The 27,770-nt window shown below is 37.0% G+C and overlaps 1 protein-coding gene across 4 annotated transcripts in view; it reads right to left on the reverse strand.

Annotated features, from left to right (window-relative positions):
- Positions 1-11,134: 11,134 nt before the first annotated feature.
- Positions 11,135-27,770, reverse strand: part of RBMS1 (RNA binding motif single stranded interacting protein 1) — a 257,959-nt gene continuing 241,323 nt past the window's right edge. Inside the window, exons 10-14 of one of the 4 annotated variants that reach the window (XM_072612138.1) lie at positions 21,500-21,550; positions 19,582-19,692; positions 18,130-18,210; positions 16,752-16,836; positions 11,135-11,880 (exon numbers count right to left, since the gene is read on the reverse strand). In XM_072612138.1, coding sequence (XP_072468239.1) covers positions 16,759-16,836; positions 18,130-18,210; positions 19,582-19,692; positions 21,500-21,550 — 321 coding nt within the window. In that variant the 3' untranslated portion in view covers positions 11,135-11,880; positions 16,752-16,758. Of the gene's footprint in view, positions 11,881-16,751; positions 16,837-18,129; positions 18,211-19,375; positions 19,693-21,499; positions 21,551-27,770 lie in introns of those variants that run through there. The other 3 variants (XM_072612135.1, XM_072612136.1, XM_072612137.1) reach the window with 3 other exon arrangements.

Raw genomic sequence — 27,770 nt, forward strand, 5'->3', positions numbered from 1 at the left:
GCTGGTGCTGAGCACAGTGCCTGGTACATAGTAGACACTTACTAAATGTTTACTGAATGGAATTGAATTGAATCATGTCATATCAGATTGGCTAGGATGATGAAAAAAGGAAATGGCAAATATTGGAGAGTTGCAGGAAAACAGGAACACTAATTAACCATTGACGGCACTATGTTTTGTTCTAGTCATTCTAGAAAACAATTTGGAACTATTCCCCAAACTTGCTAAATTGTATCTATCTTTTTACCCAGAGATACCACGACTAGGTCTATACCCTAAAGAATCAAAGAAATGATGAAATGGATAGTTTTAGCAGATACTGGGTAGACCCATAAAAAGCAATTCAGAGTAAAATTAAATTAGATGAACCAGAACAATTTATTCAATGATAATGATATTATAAAGAAAAAATAATTTAAAGAAACCTAGAACTCTGAACAATGCAAGCACAATTCATAACTCCAGAACACTGAAGAACAATGCCTTCTGACTGCAGAAGTTCAGGACAAGGACAATGAGGGGATTTGCTTCACTTGACTATGTATATGTTTTTATAAAAATTTATTTTTTTTTGTTCAGCTGAGGAAGATGAAGAAGAATGTAAATATTTGGTTATTTTTAAAAAATTAAAAACTAAATTAAAGAAATCAATATTAGTCTTAGCAAAGAAAAGGACCACAGGATAAAAGGAAGTCAGGAACGTGAGACATTTTAAGTGATTTAGGAAGAGGGAAGATTTCTCTTTGGATAGTTTCTCATTTTTCTGTTCGGTAGGAGGCTGTCATCTTCTCTATGGAGGGGAGTTTGTGGGCCAATCAGGAACTTATGGAGGGATGAAAGCAGGGAGTCAGTGCTTACAGACTATGAGCTTATGGTAAAGGTTAATAGCTCAAGGCCAAGTAACAAGTGAGTCATCCAAGACAGCATGGCTGTAGACAGGTCGGGCTGGAGCAGACAGAGAAGTCTAATGGAAGAGCAAATCCAGGAACAGTTAAATGAGATGGCTGAAAATCTCTGAAGTGGAAGTTTTGAGTCAGAGATTCTAGGTTCAAATCTTGGCTTTTATACTACTGGTCTGACTGTGAACGATTTGCCTTCTTACCTTCTCTAGGCTGCTATTTCCTCACTTTGCAAAATGAGATAGTTAAGCCAAGTGTTCTCTAAAGCTCTTCCAGCTTTAAATCCAATGACATTCTATTACTCTAGGTTACATAGGCAAAAGTTAGGCAGAAGTCAGTTTTGTTCATAGGTGCTTTTGAGATGGTCCAATCCAATTCTCTCATTTTATAGATAAAGAACTGAGGCAAAGAGAAGTATAATGATGATGATGATGATAAATTTATATGGTGCTTTAAGATTTGTAAAGTGCTTTACAAATATCATATTTGTAACCCCATATTACAGATGAAGAAAATGAAGCAGACAGAGGTAAAGTGACTTGTCCAGGTTCACATAGCTAGTAAGTTTCTGAATCTAGATTTGAGATCAGGTATGCCTTGGCTCCAAGTAAAATAATTGCTCTAGGTCACAGAGTAACAGAGTTAGTATCTAATCATAGGTTGTCTAGATTCTCAAACCAGTGATTATATCACAGCTAAAAAGAACTTTCTAATGATAAGCTATTTTCAAAGTAGAATGGGATGTCTTACAAGGTAAGCTTCCCATCACCAGAAGTATTCAAGGAGAGCTACATGAAGTGACCAACCACTTGACCAGTTGTCACCAACTACTTACAGAGGTGCAAGCAAGGGTTAGGAGAGATGCTTACTGAGGTCTCTCTCTGAATCTAAGATTCTATTATTTTGTTCCATGAAATGTATCATATGTGAATGAACAATGGCTAATGTAGGTTCAATTAATGACAGTTCCACAGTCTGGAATTTTCTGAGTGATGAAATTGCAGACACTCGGTGCTTTTTTTTTTTTTTTTGTTACTATCAAAGTGCCTGATGCCAAGTTTGACCAGCCAAATGAGGGAGCAAATTGTTACTCAGTTTCCTCTGCCCAACCCTCTGTGAGCTATCATTCATCCTTATAGTCACTTCCCAGCCTGTACAATAATGCTAATGATGATAAAGCTGGCTGTGCCGGGAAATGGTTATTGTCGGGGCTTCTTTTCTTCAAATTAAAACCTAACCGAGAGTGCTCCCTGCTCTCTCATAAGAGCCAGACAGTTCTTTCCTTTGGGCAATAGATGGGTCTTTGGGGGACAGAAAAAGATTGTATTCTGTTTGGAAAACACTTTGGTTGGGAATGCCCCTTCACAGGTCTGGGTCTTTAGTCCCCAGGAGTGTTTTTGTTTCTTTCTGGAGAGCTTAAGGCAAAAGGATAATGAAACTCTCTCCCTCTAGTGGTTCAAACAAAAACCATCTCTGCTTCTTCAAAGACTGAGGGAGCAAGAGGCACACACACTGCAACATCAGTGTGTGTGTGTGTGTGTGTGTGTGTGTGTGTGTGTGTGTGTAGGGGGGAAGGGAGAAGAGAGAGAAGGAGAGAGAGGGTAAGAGAGAAAGGGAGGGAGAGAGGGAGGGAGGGGGAGAGAGAGAGAGAAAGAAAGAGAGAGAGGGAGGGAGGGAGGGGGAGAGAGTTTGTGTGTGTGTGTGTGTGTGTGTGTGTGTGTGTGTGTGTGTGTGCGCGCGAGAGAGAGACAGAGAGAGAGAGAGAGACAGAGAGAGAGAGAGAGAGGGCGCAGCGCGCATGCATGCGTCCACATGGGCTCATAGGGAATTAAATTTCACCGAGGTGCAGAGCCAGCCAAGCCAGAGAACTGGATACGTTGCAGGTTCTTCTTCCCGGTGGGAGCTTTGGGGCGCTCAGCTGTACTAGGAAATCCACCATGGACTTTGCGAGCTCTCCCCCGAGGCTGGTCACGTGACCGCCATCTGGAATAGATGATAGTCTGCGGGGCACAGTCATTTGTACTGAGCTGTTTTCCCAGTGATGATGGGTGGTTATTTCATCAGGAAGGTATTTGAAGCGAAGGAATTGCTTGGCTCTTCTTCTTCCACAAGCCCCAGATTTTGCCTCCCCTCCTCCTCCCTGCCAAAGATATTCTAACTTTGTAAGACTTTTGGACACGGGAAGAATGGTAGTGGGTCTTTCGGTGCGCATGACAGCCCACCTCCCTGCTAGGATTCCACCTGGCCAAGGCTAATATAGAAACATATGCTCAGTGAGGTATACTGGTGTGGTGGGGGGTGACGGGAGAGTCAGTCTTGACATGGATGGAGAGCCCCTTTTGTGTTGGACATTTGTGGGAAACTACAAAGATGCGAAATGTCCCAGTTTCTGACCTTGAGACACGTAACCATCTAATATATCACGGCTGGGGGGAAGGATTTTGGAAAGAGGAAACTGGAGAGGATGGAGAATCCAGAGAACTCACACTCACACTGCCCCCTTCACCCCTTTCAGGTTTAGTTGATGCTGGTAAGGAGAGGCCGGGTTGGACAACCAGAATCATGGATTTTAAATACATGCCTGGGGGAAACTAGTAATGCTTCCTCAGGGCAGTCTTCTCTCAGTCCTCCTCCAACCCCAGCATTCCATCCAAGTAACATCATCCCAGTCTGTCCAACTCAGTGGCCAGCTTGGTTTCTGCGGGAATGAGAAGCAACCTTTTCAAAGGGGGTGGGGTGTTTATTGTCACAGTTGCCACAATTTCCCACAATAGTTGAACCTTGCTTCTGTAATAGAGGGGCTTCTGAGAAATGGAAAGAGGCTGAATTCTTGTTAAGCATATTATATGGTTTCTATTAACTTATCTGACCCATAAGGTCAGGGATCTTTTTGTTTCGGTTCCAGTGGATCTTTATTTTCCCAAAACTCCTAGCACTGGGGGAAAAAAGGCACTTTATGTTTGTTTATAGATCATTATCTGATAGGCTTATGGATGGAAAAAATTAAGCTGTAGCAGTGGCACCATTTAAAGAAATTGTCTTGCTTCACCTCAGTTTCTTGAACTGTAAAAATGAGCTCCAATCATATAATTCTGTGACAGAATATAGGTGAATGTGTGTATATTTACTTCCTGACCTATGATTTCATCAGCGTAGAGAATTCCTCTGAACTTCATGCTATCTCGTTTTTACCAGGCTCCACCCTTTAAACTGAGAAACTAAGCCATTCAACTCAAAAATTCTGAGGAAGAGTGCACAAGGACAATATAATTAATACTACCAACGACTTTGCAAAGGGTTGGTCAATGGGCTACCCTACGTTCCAGTCACCAACCCTTTTTCTCTTTCCCACTCCCCAATGGCCCCAATATGTATGGTTTCTTCTATGAGAATATAATATCGTTGAGAGCAAGGACAGGTTCCCTATTTGCAAGGTTGGTGCTGAGCACACAGTGCTTCATTAACACTCATTCATTCATTCATTCCTAGAGCAGAAATTCTTTCTACCAATGAAAGATCAGCAAGTCATTAGTAATTTAGAGAATTGCCTGAGGGTCCTCAGAGGTTTTGTGAAGATCTGAATGGTCCTGAGAGATTAGTTCAGTCACACAAATAACATGTCAGGCACAGGATTTCCTAATTCCCAGTCTGGTCTTCCACACACTCTATGTTGCTCCTCATCTATATCTATATATATACATACATATGTATATATATACATATGTATATATAAATGTGTGTATACATATATACATGAGCGCATATATGTACACAAAGGTATCATATACATAGGATCTCCTAATTTACTGGTTTTATGAAGTATAATCTTTTCTTCAAACATATTATACTTGTACCATTACTAGATTTTACATGCTAATTCAGGATGTGATAATCATACACAAATACCCATTTCTTCTATCCCTGTGTGGCTATTCTACAGGTTCAGATCACAACTAGTTTATGACTTAAGAAATGTCATAGGATCATAGATTTATAGATCACTGAATCTAGCCCCCTTATCTTACAGATGAGGAAATTGAGGCACAGAAATTAAGTCACTTGCACAGGGTCACCTTGGCAGGGTCTAAGGGACCCACATTTTCCCAACTCCTAGCCAATAACGCTCCCTCTCAAAAACAAGAGTGACACACTTCTTAATATTGTGCAAGTGAATTTCCACATGTGGGGAAAATTTTATGGGTTAGCACAGCCCTGGAGCCTTGGCCAGGGAAGACCACCTTCCTAGTCCAGGTAAAGTCCTAGGGAGCTACCAGAGGCACATAAAGGTTAAGTTCCTTGCCTAGGGTCACATAGTTTAGAAACATGGGAGGGAGGATTTAAACTCAGATCTGACTCCAAACCAACCATACTATTCACTACTGCACAGGGTCTCTGATAATAAAATGGGTACTATCTTTCTGACAGTGAGGAAACAGTTAATTTGCAGGGTCAGTATTCAATTCATTTCAATGATTATTAATGATCTCCTGTATCTGTGTGAACTGGATCATATGACCATAGTGTCTGAGGCTTGGAACTGGAAGTGACCTTAGAGGACATTAAATCCAGCACCCTTATTTTACAGATGAGGAAGCTGAGATACAGGGAGGTTGTGAATTGCCCTCGGTCACTTAGCTAGTGTCCGAGGAAGAATTTGAACTCCGTTCTCCCTGAGTCCTGGTATAGCACTCCATCCATTCTACCACTTGGCTATAAGGGGAAACATAGATAACACATTGTTATCTCTCCTTCTTAGAATTTATAGTCTAGTAAGGAGATAAGACAAACACAACAGTAATATGTTATTACAAATACATTAGAAATCTGTAACATTCACAGAATCATAGATTAAAGCTGGCAGGACATTAAGGTCATCCAACCCACTTCTCTCACTTTACAGATGACAAAACTGAGGCTCTGAAAGATTCTATGCCTTACTAAGGGTCACACAGATATTAAATGGCTGAGCCAGGATGTGAACACAGCTCCTCAGATTCCAGATGCAGTGATCTTCACACTGTAAATCAAGCTTAAAGGTAATCATTGGTGGAGGTTCTAAAAATGTTTCATTAAGGTGGCATTTGATTTGGATATAGTGGCAAGGGTCAGGCCTTAATGATACACATTTTGTATTACTCAAGTCTAATTTTCCCCCTCAGTCTACTTGCACCAACAGGTGCTTTCTCGTCTTTACTCTTTTCCAGCTGTTTCATGTTTGCTGGTACTTTTTACCGCTTATTTCAGTTGTTTTATGTATCTCAATTAAGAACTTTGTGTTTGATTTTCCAGCTATGTTCTTTTGGTATAGTAGATATAGTAGAAAAATCATTGGTTCGAAGACTGACATTGTCTGAGTGAGCCTGGAATGGCTCCTTAAATCTTTGTATTTTTTTAAAAAAATATGTAAAATGGAAATGTTACTTCCACTACATACATGATAGCACTGTAATCCTTAAAGCATTATATCAATGCGAAATGTTCACTGTTGCATAGTAAGAATTTAGATGGGGATAGGCGTCATTAAGGTGTCTCATCCATGTGGCTCTGGGAAAACTAGGAAAGTTCTGGGTGGACTGCATCCAGTTTTGCTGCCTTAGCTCAAAACTTAGCTGTACCTAGAATGATTAGTGTTCTGATTTTTTCCTTGAGTTTTATCTCATAGATTTAGTAAGCAAGAGACAAGGAGAGTAATTCTTCCTTTAGGCATTTATTCTAACCATTTTACAGAACAGCAGAAATATCCAACTCACAATCCACTCCTGCTTCCCATAACTCCACTATCTTAGCATATTAAAAAGTGTTTTTAAGTAATCTGAGGATTATATTTTTGCATAGCAGTGCTGTTGTTCAGTTGTGTCTGATTCTTTGTGACCCCGTTGACCATACCATCAATGGAGTTTTCTTGGCAAAGATATTAGAATGGCTTGCCATTTCCTTCTTCAATGGATTAAGGCAAACAGAGGTTAAGTGACTTGCCATGGTCACACAGCTAATAAGAGTCAGAGGCTGGCTTTGAATTTAGGTCTCCCTGATTCCAGGTCCAGCACTCCATCCAATGAGCCAGTATGTAACACATAGTTTTAAAGGGAGGATGAGAGTGGCAATGACATAAACTATTATTCACCATGCTTTGAAGCTAACACCACTGGAATCAATTGCCTAGAAATTAATATGTGAGCTTTCAGAGTTGGTACAGTAGCATACCTCAGAATAACCTAAAAGAAGCACCTTTGAAGAAAGATCTGATTTTCTTTTGCTGCCAGTGCAATTAGGTAGCTGAGTCAGATTTAGGGGCATAAACATTCTGAATCCAAAAAAACATCTGAGTAAACTAAACAGTTGTCACCTGTGTTCTGGCATTCTGGATGTCCTCTTTCCATACTCCATGCTACTGCTCATTTAGAGAATTTATAAATAAATCATAGTACTAGTATCTCACACTCAGTCAATTTAACAGGTAATAAATCCAGAATCAATCTCATGCCATCTGTTTTTTTCCCCAATGTTTGCAATTATTGAAGAATTTTTCTGCTAAATATCAGGTTAATTACAAATAGGGGCAGCAAATCACTGTTGGCTAATAAAACCACTTTCTGTTATTTATGAAAATACAAATGCGTGGCATTTTCAATGTTTTCCCTTGCAGTACGTGCAAAGGGTTTTGGAATTTAAGTAGCCAATGGTAGAGAAAGTTTGCAGTCTCTATTTAAGTGATACCAAACTTAGGTGTTCTGAGACCTGTACTAACATAGTAGATACATACATGAGTTAATTGCAGTTTTATAGAAACAGAAAACCTAAATAGTAAAAGCAGATGGTACATACGTTATTTTAGTACAACGGGCTAGTGATTTTCCAGGTATGTAGCTGGTTATTCTAAGCAGTCTGTGTCATCATTTGCCCCCAAGTGGTTAAGATCATTCACCCATCCTGTGCCAGTGTAAAAAATTAAGTTCTTCAGAGGATGCTGTCCCCTACACCTTTAGGTCATCTCCACTTGTCCTGTTCTATGTCTTATCACTGGACCAGATGGTTCTGGGGAAGAAAATGAGGCTGGTGACTTTGTACAGCCCTTCCTCACTTCAATTCACTTGCATGTCATGGTATCACCTTCCTGATGTCACAGTCCTCTTCAAGAATGAAATACAAGCAACAACAAAGAAATGCTTTGAGCTTCAATGAAGGAACTTAGCAGAGGTTTCATATGCAATTCTCATTAATGGAAATATTAAAAGTGAAAGTTCCTCTACTTCTACAAGCCCAGCTATATTCCTTACCTTTGTCACACTGCTTTCTTCCTTACTTCCTCTACTCACATAGTGCCTAGCACACAGTATGTGCTTGATAAATGCTTGTTTCTTCCTTTTTTTAACCAAATGTAGTTATCTACATGACAACTCTTGGGAGGTTGAAAATTAATACTAGGCAATTGTGCCAAAGTATTTCATCTTAGAGTAAAACTGACTATTGTTTTTTATTTCATCCCATACCTCAGCATACCTACCTTTAAGAACTAGTTCCTAACCAAAATATGAGGGAAAGTTCTAGAAGTTGTCCTTTGAAAACACGTAAGAATTAATAATTCCTTTTTTATAAGAAAAGGACTAAATATAGAAGTAAATGCTGTGGTTCTTCTTTTGTCCAAATTCCATAAGCAAGTAGGCTTGAGACAGCAAAGTGGACCTTGGTACATACAATACAAGCCAATCAGAGAGGCAGGGGTGGGGCAGAATATATAACGCTGATCTTCATATAACTAATTGCTTTGTTCCCTATGAGGCCTTATTTAATTTTAGTGCCTAGGACTCCATGACTGCAGAGTAAAAATATAAACAAGAACCAAAATAGCTGAAAGGCAATGAGAAAAAATGAAGGGCTTAGGTCCCTGATCCTCAATAATTGATAGCTGGCAATATGATGATTAATGGGAGACATCAGTTACCCAGTTTACCAAAGAAAGGGTGAGTGGGCTAATTTACAACAGACAACTAATGACTCAGATAGCAAGAAGGAAGTAACAACATTTCCAGTTTCCTCCCCTAATAGGTAGCTCATATACAATCTGCTATATCTGCCATCATGACTCAGACCCACCTTAGGCTATGGGTGACTGATGTTTTCCTTGCATTGATGAGTTATTTTGGTGATGTGGACTCACTCTGCCTTAGTTAAGAAACTGGAGTTTCTCTTTCTTGCCTGTGAAATTATTTGCCAATTAATATGATTAACTTATTAAAGAAAATACATTTTTGGGCTTTAATTAAGCCCTATAAAATTCAAATCATTTTGAAACCAATTCTTTTCTTGAAGAGAAGGGAAATAAAATAGAGGTACATTTAATAACCTGCTTCAAAACACTGGAGAGAAAAAAAAAAGACAAACATTTTCAGATCTTTTTTATTCAAAAGTTTTTCAAAAGAAATTAAACAGAAAAAGCTGACAATCTAATCAAATTTACAGTTCAAAAATGTCTTTTGGCGTTTAACAACAAGTCCTAGGAAACAAAACTACAGAGTTATCTTGAACCGGACAAATAAGTTACCACTGGCAAGTTTGTGGCACTAGTAAAACAAAAATAAAAAATTAACTCTCTTGATCATATAGATATCTCTATGAAAATCTTTTTTTTCAATCTGTACAAAAGGTCTTTCTTCATAAATTAATTTTTTTTATAATTTAATGGCTGTCTACTATGTGATGTTTACTGATTATTTCTTTATGTACAGAGGTTATGTTTCCCAAATCTTACCCAGACGAGTATGGCACTTAGTTCAGACACTCCTAGCAGCAGATCTTCCCTTCTTCCAACAGAGCTATCTAATGTTTTTCTGCCTTAACTAATGCAAAAGTATCAAGTAGTGAGAGATCCAGGTTTGCAAATATACCGGATACAGGGAAGGAAGGAAGGTGCTGCAGGAAGTCTGGACTTTTACAAAGCAGTAATATTCCAGGGAGCATAGAACCAATAATACCACAACTTAAAAAAAAAAAAAAAAAAAAAACGAAAAACAAAAAACCAAAAAAAAAAAACAAAACACATTTCTCTTATGACTATGTAATTCACTAGAATCTATACTTCTCAGAGCAGCAATTACTTTTGAAACTATGAAATGTCACCGACATCTATACTCAAATACACGCATAAAATTTAAAAACTAAAAAATACTTGAAAGAAATAACTGCTTAGTCCTAGCTCCTGAGCTAGGAGGATTTGGTCTGTGGAAACAGGGAGGGCCAGCAACCTGTCCCAGTATAAAAGGAAATAAACTTTGAGGTAGATAACTGATCATACACAGCTGACCAGACAAGTACACAGTTTTGGAAGACAACTTAATTTATCATTGTTTTTTTTTAAAATGTATGTAATTGTAATAAAAAGAGCTTTAATAACAGTGAATTATCTAATATGTAAAGTAGAAAATAACTGTGTATTTATGAATCAGGAATTTCATAGTTTCAAAATTGGTTTTCTTTACACTTAACACTTGTAGTGATGATGTAAAGCGTGGCACTGCTTGGATCCAAGTCTTCCTTCATGCTTTTTGTGTCCATACATCAATTAAAATTATAAAACCTAAATGTAAATGTACAAAAAAGGCACATTCTCCTAACCGCAAACTGGTCCGGCAAAAATAAAGAGTACAGAAGATGTAATGCTGAGACAAATCAGAGTTATTGGTTACTGGCTCTTTGGTCTTTGGTAAAGTTACCTTTAAAAGTGCCAAGTCATTTTTTTTTAAATTTACCTAATATAGAGAGCTAGTATCCAATCATTTATGCTCTTACTCACATCTCAGCTCATGTTTGAAAATAAATCCTTTACTTTTAGCTTTTGCCATTTTGCTGCAATAGCAACATTTTCGGTTTGCTCGATCTCAGGCATCACCCTCATTCTAAAGCACTATCATTAGTAGAAAGAAAGGACAAAACATTCCGTGATTCCCCACCCACCCCACCCCCACTCCCTCTGCTACCTACACTAAAACTAGAACATCAAGTTAGGTTTTTTCTTTTCTGAAAAAAAGGCAAAAAAGATTTACATTGCATCATACAGCAGATTTTCTAAATCAGTCAAACTACCAGAGGAAACTGTTGGCATATGGCCTTACAAACAATTTATCCTATTAAAATCTCCCTAGTCAGAAAATGTGTTTCACACAAAACATTTTTCCCCCCTCTTGCATTTCACTACCTTACACATTATGTGAAAAATCATTAAAAACACCTACTACACATTTAAAAAAAGCCAAATTTTCAGCAACTTTTATTGACTACCTTTTAAAAGCCCTATGCTGCTGTTTTACAAGGCATAGTAGACCAGTTCATTTGGTCAAAGCATTCTACATCATTAGTTTGGACTAACTTTTACTGAAACAGCTACAGCATTGAAAGATTTAAGGCAAATTGGAATTGATAGAAAAAGATAAGACACTTCACAAACTACGTTCAAAGAAAAACAGAGAGCTAAGAAAACGGACACTGTGACTGTAACACACAGCACTACAGCGACATTCACACTGCAAGCACAGAACATCAGTTTTTGATGTTTGACTACTTTAAACTTCAGAAAACCCATTTCATACAATTTAAAAAAACAAAAAAGAAATAAAACACAAAAAAATGAACAAAACACAAAATTTGGTCATGCACATGAAGGAGTCTTCGTGGTCTTTGTGCATTCCCAGAAAATTGTTTTCTTTTTTTTTTCTTTTTTTTTTTGCATCATAACACTTGATAAAAACTTTTTTTTTTTTTACTAAAATAAACCTGTTCAGGGGAACAGCTACTAGATGAATTTAAGGATTTTTATGCACCTTATAGAACTTATAGCAAAAATAGTTTTAGTTGATTTCATTATAAATAACGTTTTCAAGAACCTGTGCAAAACTGTCAATAATTTCTAAAGCACAATTGATCAGAAAAATCCATGATTGTTTCAGCCTTCACACCCTTCTTCAGGTAAGGACACTCCTCTATACATCTGGAAGAGAAAAGTCAAAGAAAGAAAAAGGAGAATTGCTTTGTAGATTTGATAAAGTATAAAACCAAGTGTTTAACCTGTTTCTCATAAAAAAACACAATTTGGGAAAAAGTCATGCATTTCAGGCATGGGGGATTAACTGGACAAAGGAAAACCAATTTCAGAGTTAAGGATACCATCATTGGGTAAACCTCTAATTTCTCTTATTTAAAATCCTGGGCTGGTTAGAAACAGTCTTTCCCCTCTCACCAAACATGAAGCACTCATGGAGGGCTTTAGAGATCAAGTGTAATATAATGAAAACACAAAAGTCAGTGCAAATCAAAAACTGAGGTGTCAGGTGCTCCACACAGCTTACATTTTATTATAACCTATTATGTTGGAAAGTAACATGTCAGGTAGAATTATTTGCCCCCAAGTGCACTTTGTCAACTTTACCTATAGATCTATGATACTATAATCAGAAGCTACCTGGCTACACTGAGTTTGGAATACACAACCTTCAAGGTCTTGCCCAAGGCTGTTTATAATTGACTTGTTGTTACATGTAGTTAAGTTTGCAATGTAACATTTTAAAAATCAGTGTAGATTTGATGTACTGATCACTACGATGGCATAGAATATGTGTAATGTTCTCTGCCAGTCAACTACACAAAGCCATATAATGTATTGAGTGATTTCTTCTGCTGTATGTGAAATGAGTTGTACATGTTACATGAAACAAAAAATATTGACAGATTAGTAATGAATGTAATTTTTTTACCTCTAGAAATAAGAGAGGGAGTTAGACGTATGGCAACCTAAATAATCTGATGCACAGAGATTCCACATGAGCTCAACTAAACTGTTATTCAACAATTCTGCCTCACTCCTGCTCTTCAGTAGAAATGGTTGAAGCAATTTTTTTGAATAAATCTATCTTCCTAAATCTGATGTTTAGTGCCAAGCAGGTGACCCTGGGAGTTTTGAAGGCCAGAGTGAAAAACCTAGCAGGTTCCATCAAACTGCAAAGACTTCAAGTTAAAGGCCAATAAGTAAATGATTAATAAATGCTTATTTATTAAGACTGATTATATGTCTGCTCTTAGAGATCAGACTATGATCCATCACCAAATGGTTTACTACCAGAGAATGAGTTTTTTTTTGTGACAGCAACCTATCATAACTTTTATGTACCCACAGTGACTAGTGCAGATTGGAGGAAAAACTGCAAGAAGGGACTAATAATGAAACAATTATTTTATCATTAAAAAACAATTTCCCTCATCTATAGGAAGAGGGAATGTACTTGAGATTTCACTGATATATGGAACTAATCAGTGGTGAGGAAACTCCTTTTAGTAATGCAGGTTGCCAACTTCTTTTCAACTTATAATTTTAGGGTGTTACTACCTAGAGCACTGAGAGGTTAATATACATGCCAGGTTCATATAATAAGAGGCAGGACTTCAACTAGTTCTTTTTGACTCTGAGGCCATTTCTCTACTATATCGTGTTGTTTTATTTTACTAACGGCATTCTTAATTTATGATCTTCTCCTAATGACCAACAAACAGAGGAACTAAATATAACCATAATGACACCATCAATATAGGCAAAAGACAAAGAAGTTGTAGCTAAACTAAAGGTTCTCTAAAGGTTCTAAAAGAATTGGTTTAAATGTAGGTTCAAAGGTGACATGAAATGTCATTTCAAGGCATGCTTAGTTATCTCATCTTATAATGCATATTATAGACTTAATCAAACCAGTGATCATAAAATTAATTGCTGCTTATATGCCAGTCAGTGGTAGACACTAAAGAGAGAGCAAGATTCTTTAAAGAACTTGACAAGATCCTCTGAACCAAGAAGGTATATAATGCAGTATCAGGCGACTGGAATTGTCTGAGCAACTTGGATAACAACAAAGACCAGGATGGAATATATTGGTTGCACTGGAGTAGGAAAGAAAACTCACTAAACCTTATGTTGGTTGATAATGCAATGCTTCCTCCAAGAAGAAAGTTGGGAGGAATTTAATGTGGTGAACACTGACCATATTAGAAAATATAAAACTTATTTTGTCTCAATAGGCAGTGAACAATTAAAAGTGGTAAAGCTTTTTCAGCTTGTTAGAACCTGATAGATTAGAAAGTAAAAAACTAGTATCAAAATAAGAATAATACTATCAGATAGATATTACTATTATAGATAATACTATCAGAAAGGGGACTGATTAAGAGCATGTGTATATATCTATCTAGACACATATATGTGTGTAATACTGATGTAAAATATAAACATTATTTTTTGTGTGTATACATATAAATATGTATGTATATACCTATCCTGAGAAAGAGAAAGAGAGGGAGGGAGAGAGAGAAAACATTGCTTTTGCAGGAATGTTTTGCTTGACTATATTTGTCACTTGTTTTCTTTCTTTTCTGAATCAAGAAAGAGATGGAAGGGAGAGAAAGTAGACTTTGGCTAGTTAAGATAAAATAAAGACATTTATTGTATCATCATTTCTTAGTGCACTTTATCTGCTCCTGAATAGATCACTGAGCATCCTAATCTACCCTCCATCAGCAAACACTCCATCTTCTATAAGGGAGAAAGGACAACATGGTTTGGAAACAAATTAGTGAGCAAAGATGATGAAGGAAGATGATGATGGAAGACTATGAATGGTACTATCTGTGAAAACAAAAATGGAGGAGAACAAGAAGAGCCAACAGAAACCTTGGTAAGAAATTTAGCTAAGCATGATGATGCTGATGATGATGACAACTAGCATTTATTTAATGATTTGAGGCTTACAAAAATACTTTACAAATATCTCATTTCATCCTCAAGACAATTGTTTGAGGAAGGTGCTGTTATTATTATACCCATTTTATAGGTTAGTAAACCAAGGCAAATAGAGATTAAGCAACTTTCCGCCCAGGGTCCCATAGCCAGTAATGTTTGAGGCAGGATAGAAACTCCAAATCTAGCACTCTATATCTACTGTGTCACCTAACTGCCTAGAGCATTCTGAGAACATGTAGGATGAGAGACTCTAAGAGAGCCTTTTTATAGTTGTCTATTTTAATTGATAATGAGGGAACTGCCCACATTCTCTTTCTATAGTTGTCTATTTTAATTGATAGTGAGGGAGCTGCACACATTCTTGATACATGCTAATGAGGGAGTTGCAATGGAAATAAAGAAATGAAGTTAGCGAAAGTGATTGGACTTGATCAAATATATATAGAAGAAATCTGTGATGGAGAAAACAATTTAAAAGGAGGGATTGTGTGTTCAAGATATTCCAAAGCAAGGAAGATTGCAAAAGAATGGAAAAGACCACAGATAATACTTTTGTGCACAAAGACACACACAAACACATACACAATGACCTAGAAAACATTGGCAATGCATACTAATTGTTTTATTTCTGGAAAATTATAATAAGTAAACATCAATGATATCATTGATGAAAGAATTAGAATGGAACAACAAGTAGGCTTTTCTAGGTAATTTTCTACAGAGCAACACATCTTTATAGTCACACAACTATTGGGGAGATAAACAGAATATAAAATGCTACTATGCACTCTCTTGATTTTTAAACAATCAGTTCTGAAAGCTTGTCTCAAACAAGGTGTCTCCCATGTACAAGTTAAAATTATACAAGACCTTAAAACTAATATAATACCCTGAGGTATTCATCAGTGTCAAAAAAGTCTTGAGTAGAGTTCTCTCGAAAGGTTCAAAACTGCATTGTACAAAACACATTAAACTCTAACAATAAAAAGTCTTTTCAGAAAAATCCACAGTAATGGAAAAGAGATTAGTCTACCTATCAAAACTAGAAAAACCAAGTGGATGTAAAACCAGTTTGCCCAGATAATGCCATGCATCTAGACAGCTAGCTCAATGAGTTCATTCATCTGTATATGTTAGTCCTGATGATGGACAATAAGCTGATCTCAGAAGTGATTGGGCATGATCACATCTGGGAAAATGCAGTGCTTTCAAGAATACCACTGCATCCTATCTCTTCAATACTGATATAATAGCAAAGTAGTTGTATGGTGTGAATCACTGCATTAAATCAATAAAGTTGCAAGCAAACCATACCCATGATGACTTGCTCAAAAGAAATGGCAAAGGGAATCATTAAGAAGAAATAAGGTAGTCATATGAAATGAATGAGAAAACAGATGGACAACCTGAGTTCTCCACTGGATTGCATGAAATAGTAAAAGAATCAGAAAAAAGACTTCCAATATTGAGGTAGATTTCTTAACAAGTAACTGTAGAAGGGTAGGGCAAGAAGTACAGAGGATGGGAAGCAAGGGAAGCAAGGTCTGTAATCTTCATCAGTAGAAGAAGAGAAAAACCCTGGTAAAAATCAAGAGACTTCATGAAGTAGCATGAAAGTCACGTGACTCTGATTTAAGTGTGTTGGAATCTACTTTGCAGACTGAGGATCTCCTACGTAGCCTTTGATTTAATAGGGATATATGCAAAGACAGATATCCTCCAAGTATATAATATGAGCCTGGAAATATCAACACTAAAATAAGAGTTTGATGCAAAAATGGAAAACATACTTTTCCTTATACATAAGGAAAATATACAGACATCTAGTACATGTCTATCAATTCTTTCCCTGTACACATCACACGTGTAACAAATAGGCTTTTTCTTATTAGAGAAATACAGCAATCTGTTTATCTGTAAAAATGAGTGATGCTAAAACCTCTAAAGTTTTGGCAACATTTAAAAATGTAAATTTTATTAGTTTGGGTAATAAATTATGGCCAATTCTATTATGAGAAAAATGCTATAAGGCATTTTAAAGAAATCTTGGTCCTAGAGTGATAGCAGACTTTTCCACATACCTCACAGTTACTTATTTTGTTGATAGGTATATGGAGAATGATCACTGGACGTCTCTACGGCAACCTGTTGCTGACCACTTGCCTCCTATAACAAAGCAGACTGGATATGAGACATGTATTAGATGAAATTCTATTATCACTACTAGACCTGACTGACTGAGTCCAAATGTCAAAAGCATTAACCCAATGCAAGAACTACTTCATGAGTGATGTAACTTTCATGTGTCCCATATATTATTATTTGCCCTGAAAGAATTCATTTTCTGCTTTCATAGGCACGCAGGCACTAAGATACTAACAGATTTAAGATTTTTCTTCTAAAGACCACTAACAGTCCTTCTCTGCCAGCCTTTACATTCCATCTACCCCTTAATATTACTGGTATCTTGGGGGTGTGGGTGGGGATTGGGCCACAAAATGTTTGAGATTATCTCTTTTTTATTCATTCAGGCTGAACTAGCCACAGGTTTAAGCCAATCAGAATAAAGGAAGTGATGCATCACAACATCAGCCATTTTGGGGGGTAAGTGCTTCTGCCATTTAACCATATTTGTCAGGGGGAATTCTGTCACAATTGATAAAATTAATGTGGCAGAGGGGTTCTAATGTTCCCTATGCCTGCTTCCCCAGTGCTACTTATGTTGTAAAATCAATAACAGGAATTTATATTATTAATATTATGATATTTAAGACAAAAAGGATATGAAAGAGAAGCAAGGCAGACTTGGGGGATTTAAGTTTAATTTTCAAGTCTAGATTAGATGATATATTTTTTGATTATTCTAACTGCTCAAGATTTTTGGGTTTCCATCTTGGTGAAGTATACTCTTACTTTTTCCTACACCAAGAATTAGCAGCTATTAGTTAGCCATAGAAGTACTCCCTTCTCTTTAGATGTAGTTTGTTCTTTATATATTTTATAATATTTTAGGGCCTGGTTTTCTCTGTTCTGTTATGTGTCTTAAATTTGCAACTTATTTTTCTTTTGAGTCATTTTAGTGCAACTTAATTAATGATGATTATAACATAGAAATATTTGATGATGAAATTCTAAACTCCAGATATGAGAATGTGCCTGGGGTATAGCTTTGGAGAAGAAAAGACATAGGCTTAAATAGATGTGCAAAGTGCCACAATTCCTGAAAACACTTCTGGGAAATTTAGATAGATGTTCTGCCTGGATGCCATTCCATCAATAATCAATGAGTCAAGGTATTCTGTTTCTTAGATGAAAATTCTACTCTAGCTGCACATTTCTTCTAAATCAAATTCTCCTTCAGAGTCCTTAACTTGTGATCAATCTTCTTTCGATCATTACTAATTTACCCATTTCCAAAACTACCCATTACAACAACGGCCATTTAATGGGATTACCCACCTCAACGGGAACAGCTGCTGTCTGAACATGTGTATACTGGGGAATATAGGCTCCTTGCATAGCTGTTGTGGCAGGCATGTACTGAAAGGAAGAAAGAGTAAAGTTTGGGTATGAAATCTAGTGTGAAATTTGGAGTAACTGGGACATTCTGAGATTTGAAATAAAGCATTTGGAACCCTTTTTGGGAGAAGTGTTCCCAAAGTCTTGCTCTTCCAAAAATTAAAAAGTAACGTAGAAAGGTGAAGTGTATGTTTCCTAGTTTTAGACTTTGTTAAACAAAAATTAAAATTCTATCCTTGGTAGTAATTTCTATACAGAAACCACCCATTATAGGTTTCACTTCCTCAGCAATTCATTATCACTAGCATGTAATAATGGAGATTCCTCCCCTAACCAAGGACCTCCCTAATCTGCTTTTGGAGGCCCAGAAGATAGTTCTACGGCAAACACTGGCACCTCAATTGTTTAGGGACATGGGAATTAAGTGTATCATCTGTTCTCTCACAGGTTTCTCAGGCACAGCAACCTGAGTTCTGTTTCTGACTCTTGGGCTTCTCAATCTGTGTTTCCCCAAAAGCAAGGGTGCCTTTTTTTATCAACAACAGTTCTTATTGGGAGCAACAGAGGGGAGCGTGTGTGGCCCATGCTTCAGAAGAAGCTACGGTCCTACGATTTATTGATTCTGAAGTTGGAAATAGAAAAATCCAGGGCCTTTCCCATTAACTTTATATCCTATCCAGGTCTGGGTGGTTTTAGTCACTATTCTTTGAAAACTGTCTGCCTCCTATTTCTAGTTAAGAAGGACCTTTTTTCATTCATGGAATAAATTCTCCAATCTAACCTTCCCCTTGCACTGTGGTCCAATGTCAGGCCCATCAAGGTGAATGTCCATGAAACTATGCCTTCTCCTTTCTTTCTTCCTCCTCTTAGGAAGCTGTTTGATGCCTGTCCAAGTCCTGGATCCTTGTTGATTAAGAGAACCAACCAGGCCCTCCCAGAGAATGGGGAAATGAGATGCCATTGAAAAATCCTATTCCCTCCTTGAAAAGAAGAAACTAAGTGGGTTGAGGGAGTTTCCAGCCTTCTGTTCTTGGCATCATCATAATTTTTTGATAATGAGACTAGATAAGGAACAAATGTGTATCCCCTTTACTTTCCTACTCAACAGGGTTGCAAAGGTGAAAATATTTATTCACAGGCTCTAGATTTTGGTCAAGGAAAAATATCCAGGATTGACTTCAATTCATTCAGTCAACAAGTATTTATTGAGTGCCTATTATGTGCAAAGTGCTGTGGGAGATACAAAGATGGGCTAGGACAGGATCCCTGCTCTCAAGGAGCTTACAATCTAGTGGGGTGTGGGCAGGGGAATACAGGGTGCAGGGAGTTATTCTCTTTGTGGGCCCAGCCCTTATTAGCCTATACACAGCATTATATTAAGTTTCCACCTACTGTTCCAGTATTGCCTAGTGAAAGATGACTCATCTGTTGGGCGAGAGGGCTGATCATTGATGTAGGCTGTAGTGACATAGTATGGTCCATGGAGGGAGTTAACACAGCACCCTAGACGAGGAGAAAGACAGAAGCAAAAACAACAACAAAAAAAGAGATCTGAATGGCAGGTGAGAATTTGTAGACACCTTTTGTATTAGACAAAGGAGCCTCCTTCATTTGTTGGAGGAGTAGACAAGACAACAGTGCAGGTGTCTGGGGCAGCCTGAAAATTTCTCTTCTTGTTTCATGAATTTAAAACTGGCTTCATCAATTTTTTTTTTTTCTGAAAGCACTACATGAAGCGTTTTCAGTAGTAATCACCTAGAACACACACTGGCAGGAAGCCACCCTTCTCAGAGTCAGGAGGAATCATCTCTTAACTCCCTCTCTTTTACTATTCAATCAAAGAACACTAGTACTTATATACCAGATTCGCTGAACTCAGAAGAAAAAAGAAAGCTTTAAATATCCTCATCTTCTTCGACAGCAAAGGAATCTTGAGTTCCATGTGCTTATAAATGAATAACCTTTCCTCTACATTTTGCACTTACCTAAAAAAAACAGAGCTTGCTTAAGTGTACAGAGAAAACAGTATAGAACAAATCACTTTCACTGACTGTACAAGGCTTTGCCTGGTACTCAATCAGAGAATGACAGATCAACATCCACCTCTCCTTTTCAGTGTTTTGGATTTGCTAAAGGGCCATCATATTATGTTAGCTATGTATGTTTAAATGCATATTTTATAGCAGAAGATTTTTCTGGTACTTCAGTTACCTTTAAGAGATCCTCAAGAATAAATAAGATGGGAAAATGGGCGTGTTTCCTTAGAAATGAACTTTCTCCCTAATTTTCCTAAGACCCAACCCGAACACATGAGATACACACATATTCCCTTTTTCTTTAAAATGGCTGAAGAGTTGAAAAATACAGGCTGCAGTTATGGGCCAGAGAGTAATGAAAACCTTAACAAATACTTTAAGGACAATTTTTCCCTACTGGTGTTTTTTCCCCCCTCAAAAAAAAAAAAAAAAAAGGTTGAAGAATAAAAAGCATGTGACCAGCTTAAATGGAAATAATTCTGAAGCACAGGATGTGCTGAAGGAATTTCCTGTTCTGGTTTCTCATTTAGCTGGAAGACTGATAAAAGCTGGTGAAACCAGGAAATCTGAAACCCAAAAGTGGGCCCTTTTAAAAACCTTCTGTAGATGGCAAAGACTACCAGCACCTCACAGGGCATCCTTCTCTCGGCACTATAATTATAAAACTGTATGGGTCTCTTAGATCACATTTCTGCCCTTAGTGATTTCAATTATTCTCTAGCTACTGGCTGCCCTTTCATTAGCTCAGTGCTTTACACTTAGCAAATATCTAATAAAGGATTTTTAAACTATATCCACCATATACCACTCCCTCCAATTATGTCTTTCATTTACTAAAAATAAGTTGCCACTTTTTGCAATTTACCATAGAAAAGGTGAGTGATGTGGCTGACATTTCCTAAGCTTATTCCAAATATTTAAAAATTGCTTTAAGTATTCATTATAATAAGAGCTATTATATCTGATAACAGTAAACATATATAATATATATAAGTATAAACTTATATGTATCAATAAATTTTGCTATTCAAATAAACTCAGTTGTGAAAAAAAGAGTAGAATAAAGTATGATTTTCTCAAGTGTGAAACTTCTTGTATTTAAAAATAGGGCACTAAGAGATTCCTATCTCTTTTTTAAAAAATCAAGTTAAGACACAACAGTGTGCATTATAGAACACTGCCATTAATTTTCATTTCGTTTTCCAGATTTCAATATTGTCCATATGTAGCAGTTTAGCCAAGCATATGTTACAGAAATAAAAAGAGAAACTTACAGGGTGCTGCAAGATGTATGGTTGAGGCTGCATCCATGAAGGACTCTGCACCTAAAGAAGAGAAAAAAACAACAACACATCTACTGATTTTCACTGGTACATGGCTTGTCCAGTACTGTTTGAAAAATAAAAATATGCTAAAGAAAAATGTTGAAATAACACTATCAGTTATTGGCAGATTCAATCTGGATCCCTTGAAATGGTTTGGTTTTTTTTTTAAATTGTCTACCCTTAGATACCATAAAAGGTATTTCAATGCTCTAAATATACTATAAGAAAATTTTATTTCTTGGACTGGTTTTGTTTACTTTATCTTTCCTGGCCTCACAGCAACAATATTGACTCTGAACTCACTTAAGCAAGTAGGCTCAAGCTTCCAGGACGGTGTGTACATAATTTAAAGTGTGGTACATGATGGGAAAAATTAGGCCCTAAAATTATATCAATATAAGTGATTTCACCCTTGGCTTTCCACCCTAGCCAAGATTGGTATTCAACATTATGTAAGAGGATTTTGAGATTCTGATGTACGTAATGCAAAAAATTTCTTCCCTAAAATACATAAAATTTATTGAACATCAGCTTTAATTAGGCTAGAGAAGAAAACCACAAAACTCTTAAGATTCTTGCTATTTATCTGCATTCATTCATTTTTATTCATTCAAAAAATTATCTGTTGACTACCTAGGTGCAAGACACTGATTCCAAGATCATCATAATATTTCTATTATTTGAGACTTCTATTTGTTCTATTCATTTTGAATGCTTAACACAAGTAATTTTTGAAGAACTAATCACTGTAAATGCACAAAGGTGGACCCCCCCACCACGTCTGATGAAACAGATATTGTGTTATTTGACAACCTACACATTACATTTCAACATCGACTAGTCATGCAAGTACGTTTGCTTTGATAAAAACAGCTGATGTCAAGTTCCCTTACCAAGTGAAGAATGCTTCTGAAATCACCCTTAACTGTCAGTGATTTCTAATCACTCCAGAAAATGAAAATCTGTGCTTAAGAAAGAAAGTAAACTCTTATGGCCAAGGCTCTGGATTGTGCAAGTAAGTACCAGAAGTTGCTAGATTCAGTCTCTAAAGTGAGATCAGCAAGAAAAATTGATCATGGAATTAGAGCTAAACGGGCCCTTTCAGGTCATCGAGTACAAGCACTCATTCACAGAAAGATTTCGTGATTTTCTTAGGGTCACATAGCTTATGTCCGAGGTCAAATATGAATCCAGGTCTTGACTCGAAGTCCAATGCTTTATCTACTGTTCCACGCTGCTTCTATCCATCATGTAAAACCAAGCAATCCCCTCTTGATTCCAAAGGCTTCCTTGATTATATGCATGCTCAAGTTGCTTCTAAGCTTCTTTCTTAAGAATAAACCCCTTCTATAGCCCACTCCACTCTCATTACCCAAAATTAGATGGTCTGTGAATGGCTGTCGGCAAACTGTTTTGAGATTAACTTTGTAATGAGGCCCTAAGATTCATTTGCTATGTCTTTGTTCCCCAGCTAAGGCTGATTAAAGTTAAGTGCTTCTGGCTTATTAACATTAAGTTATCTGGAATGGAGCCTTTCCCCCATTAGGGTATTGGTGGTGTCTCCTTGATGCCAATTCCTCAAATCTAGTTGCTGTTCATGGTAGTTTGATGGGGAAAGGCCTAATCTGACATGAATTGCTTGTAATTGCAGAACCTTCACTGTTGTAGTTCATCCAGAGGCTAATAGCTACAGGGGCTAATTTGGGCCAGATCCTTCCATTTTTACTATAGTTCAATGGACTGAGAGAATTAGCAGGCTGCCAAGTCAGGAACTACAATATCAAATCCCTGTTCAATATCAAATCTCTGTTCAAATTCAAACAACAAATTAGCTTTTTAACTTTTCTAGGTACAAAATGGGAAACAACCAGAGTTTCTGTTCAATACAGTTTATAACATGAAGTATTAAGAAAGTTCTGTTTCCACCACATTTTCAAATATATGTTCTCTAGATGTCAAATGGAAAATGCATTTTATGGAAGAACAAGACACTGAGAATAAAATAATCCATAGGGTAACAGTCATTGGGGACGATTTTGTATCTAGTCAGTCAGTTCTACTACTGACACCATTTTATTAATTCTTTTGTTTTATTAAATGATCTAGTGGTCAAAATGCAAATGCAAAATGCACTCTTACAACAAAGTGGTGGGGAGATAATTTAATAGTTCTAAATGCTGTCAACAGGAATGATTTACTCTCTTGTATATTCTTTCATTTATTTGAGAATTAGTTCTATAATATATGCAATAAACATACATGGAAGTTTCCTTATCTCTATTTGCAATGATATACTTTAAAATAATAGACTTTCTTAGTAGAAATAAAGAAAAAAAGGCCCTTTTAGAGATTACACTGGGTAAATAATTATGAGAAAAACACCTAGTGCAGTGTTTGTTTTTAATTCTTATTAAGTTTTATAAAAAACACAGATTTCACAGTTAAATCCAATTTAATAATCATTTACTGAATGCCTTCTATGTGTGAAGGAAACTGAAATACTAGTATAAGTATTTGAATTAATTCATTAATTTCTTCCTCCTCTCATTCTGTAACAAAAAAATGATTAAATTATTAAATTCAAAGCCATGTGTACTATTTCCATGTGGTGGAGATAAACTACAAGATCCAGTCTCTTTTTTGTATAGGCATTTATACTATTATGTTTTGTATTATGATTTTTGTGAACTGTTTTATTTCTATTATTAGATCATAAGCTCCTTGAGGACAAACAAGAGTGCTAGGAGAAGTCCAGAGGAATAATGAGATTGCTAGAGGTATCAAGAAGGGCTTCCTGGAAGAAGCAATAGTTGAACTAAGTGTTCAAGAAGTCTAATACGAGAAAAAGAGAACAATCCAGGTATAGGGAACAAACTGTATAAGCAAAAATATAGATGTGAGAAAGCATAGGACATGTTTTGAGTATGATGAGTATTCCAAGTTTTCTACGCATACACAGTACATGTACAAGTAGTGTAAGACAAAGCCCTAAAGCTAGATTGGAAACAACATGACTTGGATGCAAAACTAAGGAGCCTGGACTGTACTTGTTTGGAACTGGGGAAGTATTGTGAGCAGATCTCTATATTTATAAGATTATACTGTCATCAGTTATCAGGTGGATTGAACAAGGGTGGTAATGGAAATGAGGTAGGGACATATCTGAGAATTATTACACATGAACTGATGGGGCTTACAAGGGACTAGACACAGAACTAAGAGTTATGGACAAAATGGTTATGGAGAAAGTAAAACTGACTCAGAGGTTAAGAGCACAGGTAACTGAAAGAATAATGGTAATATTAAATCTAACTAAGGAAGTCAGGAATAAGAGAAAGTTTTGGAGGAAAGATGAGTTTTGGTTTTAGACATGTTTAATTTCAGGTACTAGCTGGACATCAAAATTATGATATGTAATAGGCCATTGGAAATACAAGGCAAGGTGCTTAAGGGGGTGGGGGAGAGAGAAAAAGAGAGAGAAACAGACAGACAGACAGAAGGACACACACAGAAAGGAGATTAGATTTGCAAGTCAACTACATAAGGGTTGAAATTCAAGTCAAGATAATAGATGAAATTGTTAAGCAATAGGGTGTAGGGACAGGAGACACAGGACTTAGAATTCTGGGGATCCACAACACTCAGATGACAAAACAAGAGGAACTAACTTAGAGAAGTAGAGGTTAGTGAGGAGAGTCAGAAGAGTGTGGTGTTGTGGAAGACAGGAGATTATAAGGAAAAAAGGAAGAGATAAGAGCTACCATTTATATAGTGCTTTCAGGTATTCAAAACACTTTTCATCTCACACCCACCCTGTCCATGTCCAATGAAGACGGGGAACTGAGGCTGAGAAAAGTTAAAGTTAAATGACTTGTCACACACTTAGTGTCTGAGGATTCAAATTCTGCTCTTTCTGAATCCAAGTCTAGCACTATAATGACTATACCACCTAATTGCCTGGGATATTTGATAATGTGAAATACCACAGAGAAATTAAGGAGGATAAAGTCTAAGAAAAGAGCAGTAGACTGTGAAACTGCAATCACTGGTAACTGAAAGAAATCAGTTCCAAGAGAGTGGTGGACAAAAGCCAGATTGCAAAAGGTTGGGGAGTAGCTGGGTGGTGAGAAAATGAAGACACAGACTATAGACTTCTCATCTGAGAAGTTTGTCAGTGAAAGAAGAGAAAGAGGATGGTGGATAGTTGAGACAGGTGGATAATGATGTCAGATGGGTGACTGTGGAGGTTTTTGTTTTTTAGTATGGGAAAACTTGGCATATTTGTAGGCAGCGCGAAGGAAACAGCAGGGAGGAAGAGACTAAAGATTCAAGAAAGGAAAAGGATGATTATTTTAACAAGGTTCTGGTGAAGGTGGGAAGTGATAGAATAAATTTTAAAAAAATATCTCAGGCAAAAGGGTTGGTTTTGGCAAAGAGCATGTCTTCCTCTCAGTCTAGAGGTAAAAAAGAATAAAAACGTAGAGTTGCTTTATAATTTCAATTGGATTTTATGCTCAGTTCCAAATTCTCTGTCTCACCTCCCCCATTCATTGAGAAAGCAAGAAAAAACAAAACCCATCGCAAATATGCAGAGTAATGTAAAATAATTCCAGCATACATACATTACACATACATATATAAGCTTTAGTTTGTGTGGAAGTGGGTGGCATCTTTCATCATGAGTCTTCTGAAGTTGTGGCTGATCAGAGATTCTAAGTCTTTCAAACTGCTTTGTCTTTTAATACCGTTCATGTATTCACTTTGCATTGGTTCAAGTCTTCCCAAACTTCTCTAAAACTGCTTCCTTCATCGTTTCTTACAGAGTATAGTATCCCATTACATTCATATATCATAACTTGTTCAGTTATTTCCTAAATGATGAGAACCACTTCAGTTTCTGAGTCTTTGCCAAGATGCAGAAATTCTGAAGTCAGGAAAGGGGTATTTGGAAGATATCAAGTTAGATGGCTTTGAAACCTTTTAGTAAAATAGGTGATCTTTTAAGAATGTCTATATGGGAATTAGGGTCAGGACCTTAAAGAGAAAGGAGAGCTTTGAAAAGGACATCGTGGGCAAGAAATGTGATGAGATATGAATGAAGATTACTGAGTTCAGTGAAGCCCAGGAGGGGTGAAACAGCATACATTTGTAATAGATGAAATCGCATGACTGTGACTTTAATAAATCACTAGCTTTATTAGCTATGAGCAGAAGTAAGAGAAACCACAAGAGAATGACAAACTACAAGTGAATGGAAAGGTGGAGGGTCTTAAGGTCACAGTAAGGATAAAGATGGTTCAGTGAAAAGATGGAAAAAGCAGAAGGACAAGGGATTGTGGTCAGAGAAGGCAATTTCACAGCTTAAGATTGTGGGGATGGAGCTGAATTGAGATGTGGTCTAAGGTGTGCCCATCCTAATGGAAGGTTAAAACTGAGTAAAGAAGGGAATTGGAATAAAGGACATCAAAGAATTGTGAGATCAGGACATTGGAAGGGCCATTAGCACTTCTATTAAAATCATCAAGGATGATGGTAGAATTTGGGGTAGAGAGAAATAAAAAATATTAAGCACTAAAAATACTAAAACGAAGTAAAGTTAGAGCATTTCTTAGGAGATGACTATGCCAGATAGAGGGCTGAACATAATGGCAAGTTTCAAAAGAGAAAATGAATAGTGTCAGGAAGTGACAGTGAGAATATAGAGAACTAGGAATAAGCAAATCCCCATATCCTGAATAGGGAGAGCAGATAAAGGCTGCCATTGGAGAGGCTTGCCAGTGATGGGCTGTTTCTTGGGAAAAAAAAAATAACTTCTTAGGGACATAAAGAGAATCTGAAGAAAGGACTGAGTTTGTATGAAAATTTATTCATAATAGAAAAGAAGTTCCATAGAGCACAACAGGAAGTTAAGACACTGGGGAATAATAACTGATTTGACATCTTTTCCCCTATATTCTTTCAGCTGGCATTTGATCTATATATGCAAAGCTAACACAATTTTCAATGTGGAACCAACCTAGCTCTTAGAAAAGGGGAATAAAAGGTCCTCCAGATCTACAGGACAGAAGCAAATCACCTAGTGGCCCTACTTTGACTTCATCTCCTCACTGAAGCACCTGGCTTTTGCCCTGATAACTATGAGCAAGTCTCGTCTGCCCTCATCTTAAGTTTCCGTCTCATACCTGATATCCTGTGCCTGTCTTAGTGTTCTATCCCACAT

Source organism: Notamacropus eugenii, chromosome 5 (assembly GCF_028372415.1).
Source record: "Notamacropus eugenii isolate mMacEug1 chromosome 5, mMacEug1.pri_v2, whole genome shotgun sequence".
Lineage (NCBI taxonomy): Eukaryota > Metazoa > Chordata > Mammalia > Diprotodontia > Macropodidae > Notamacropus > Notamacropus eugenii.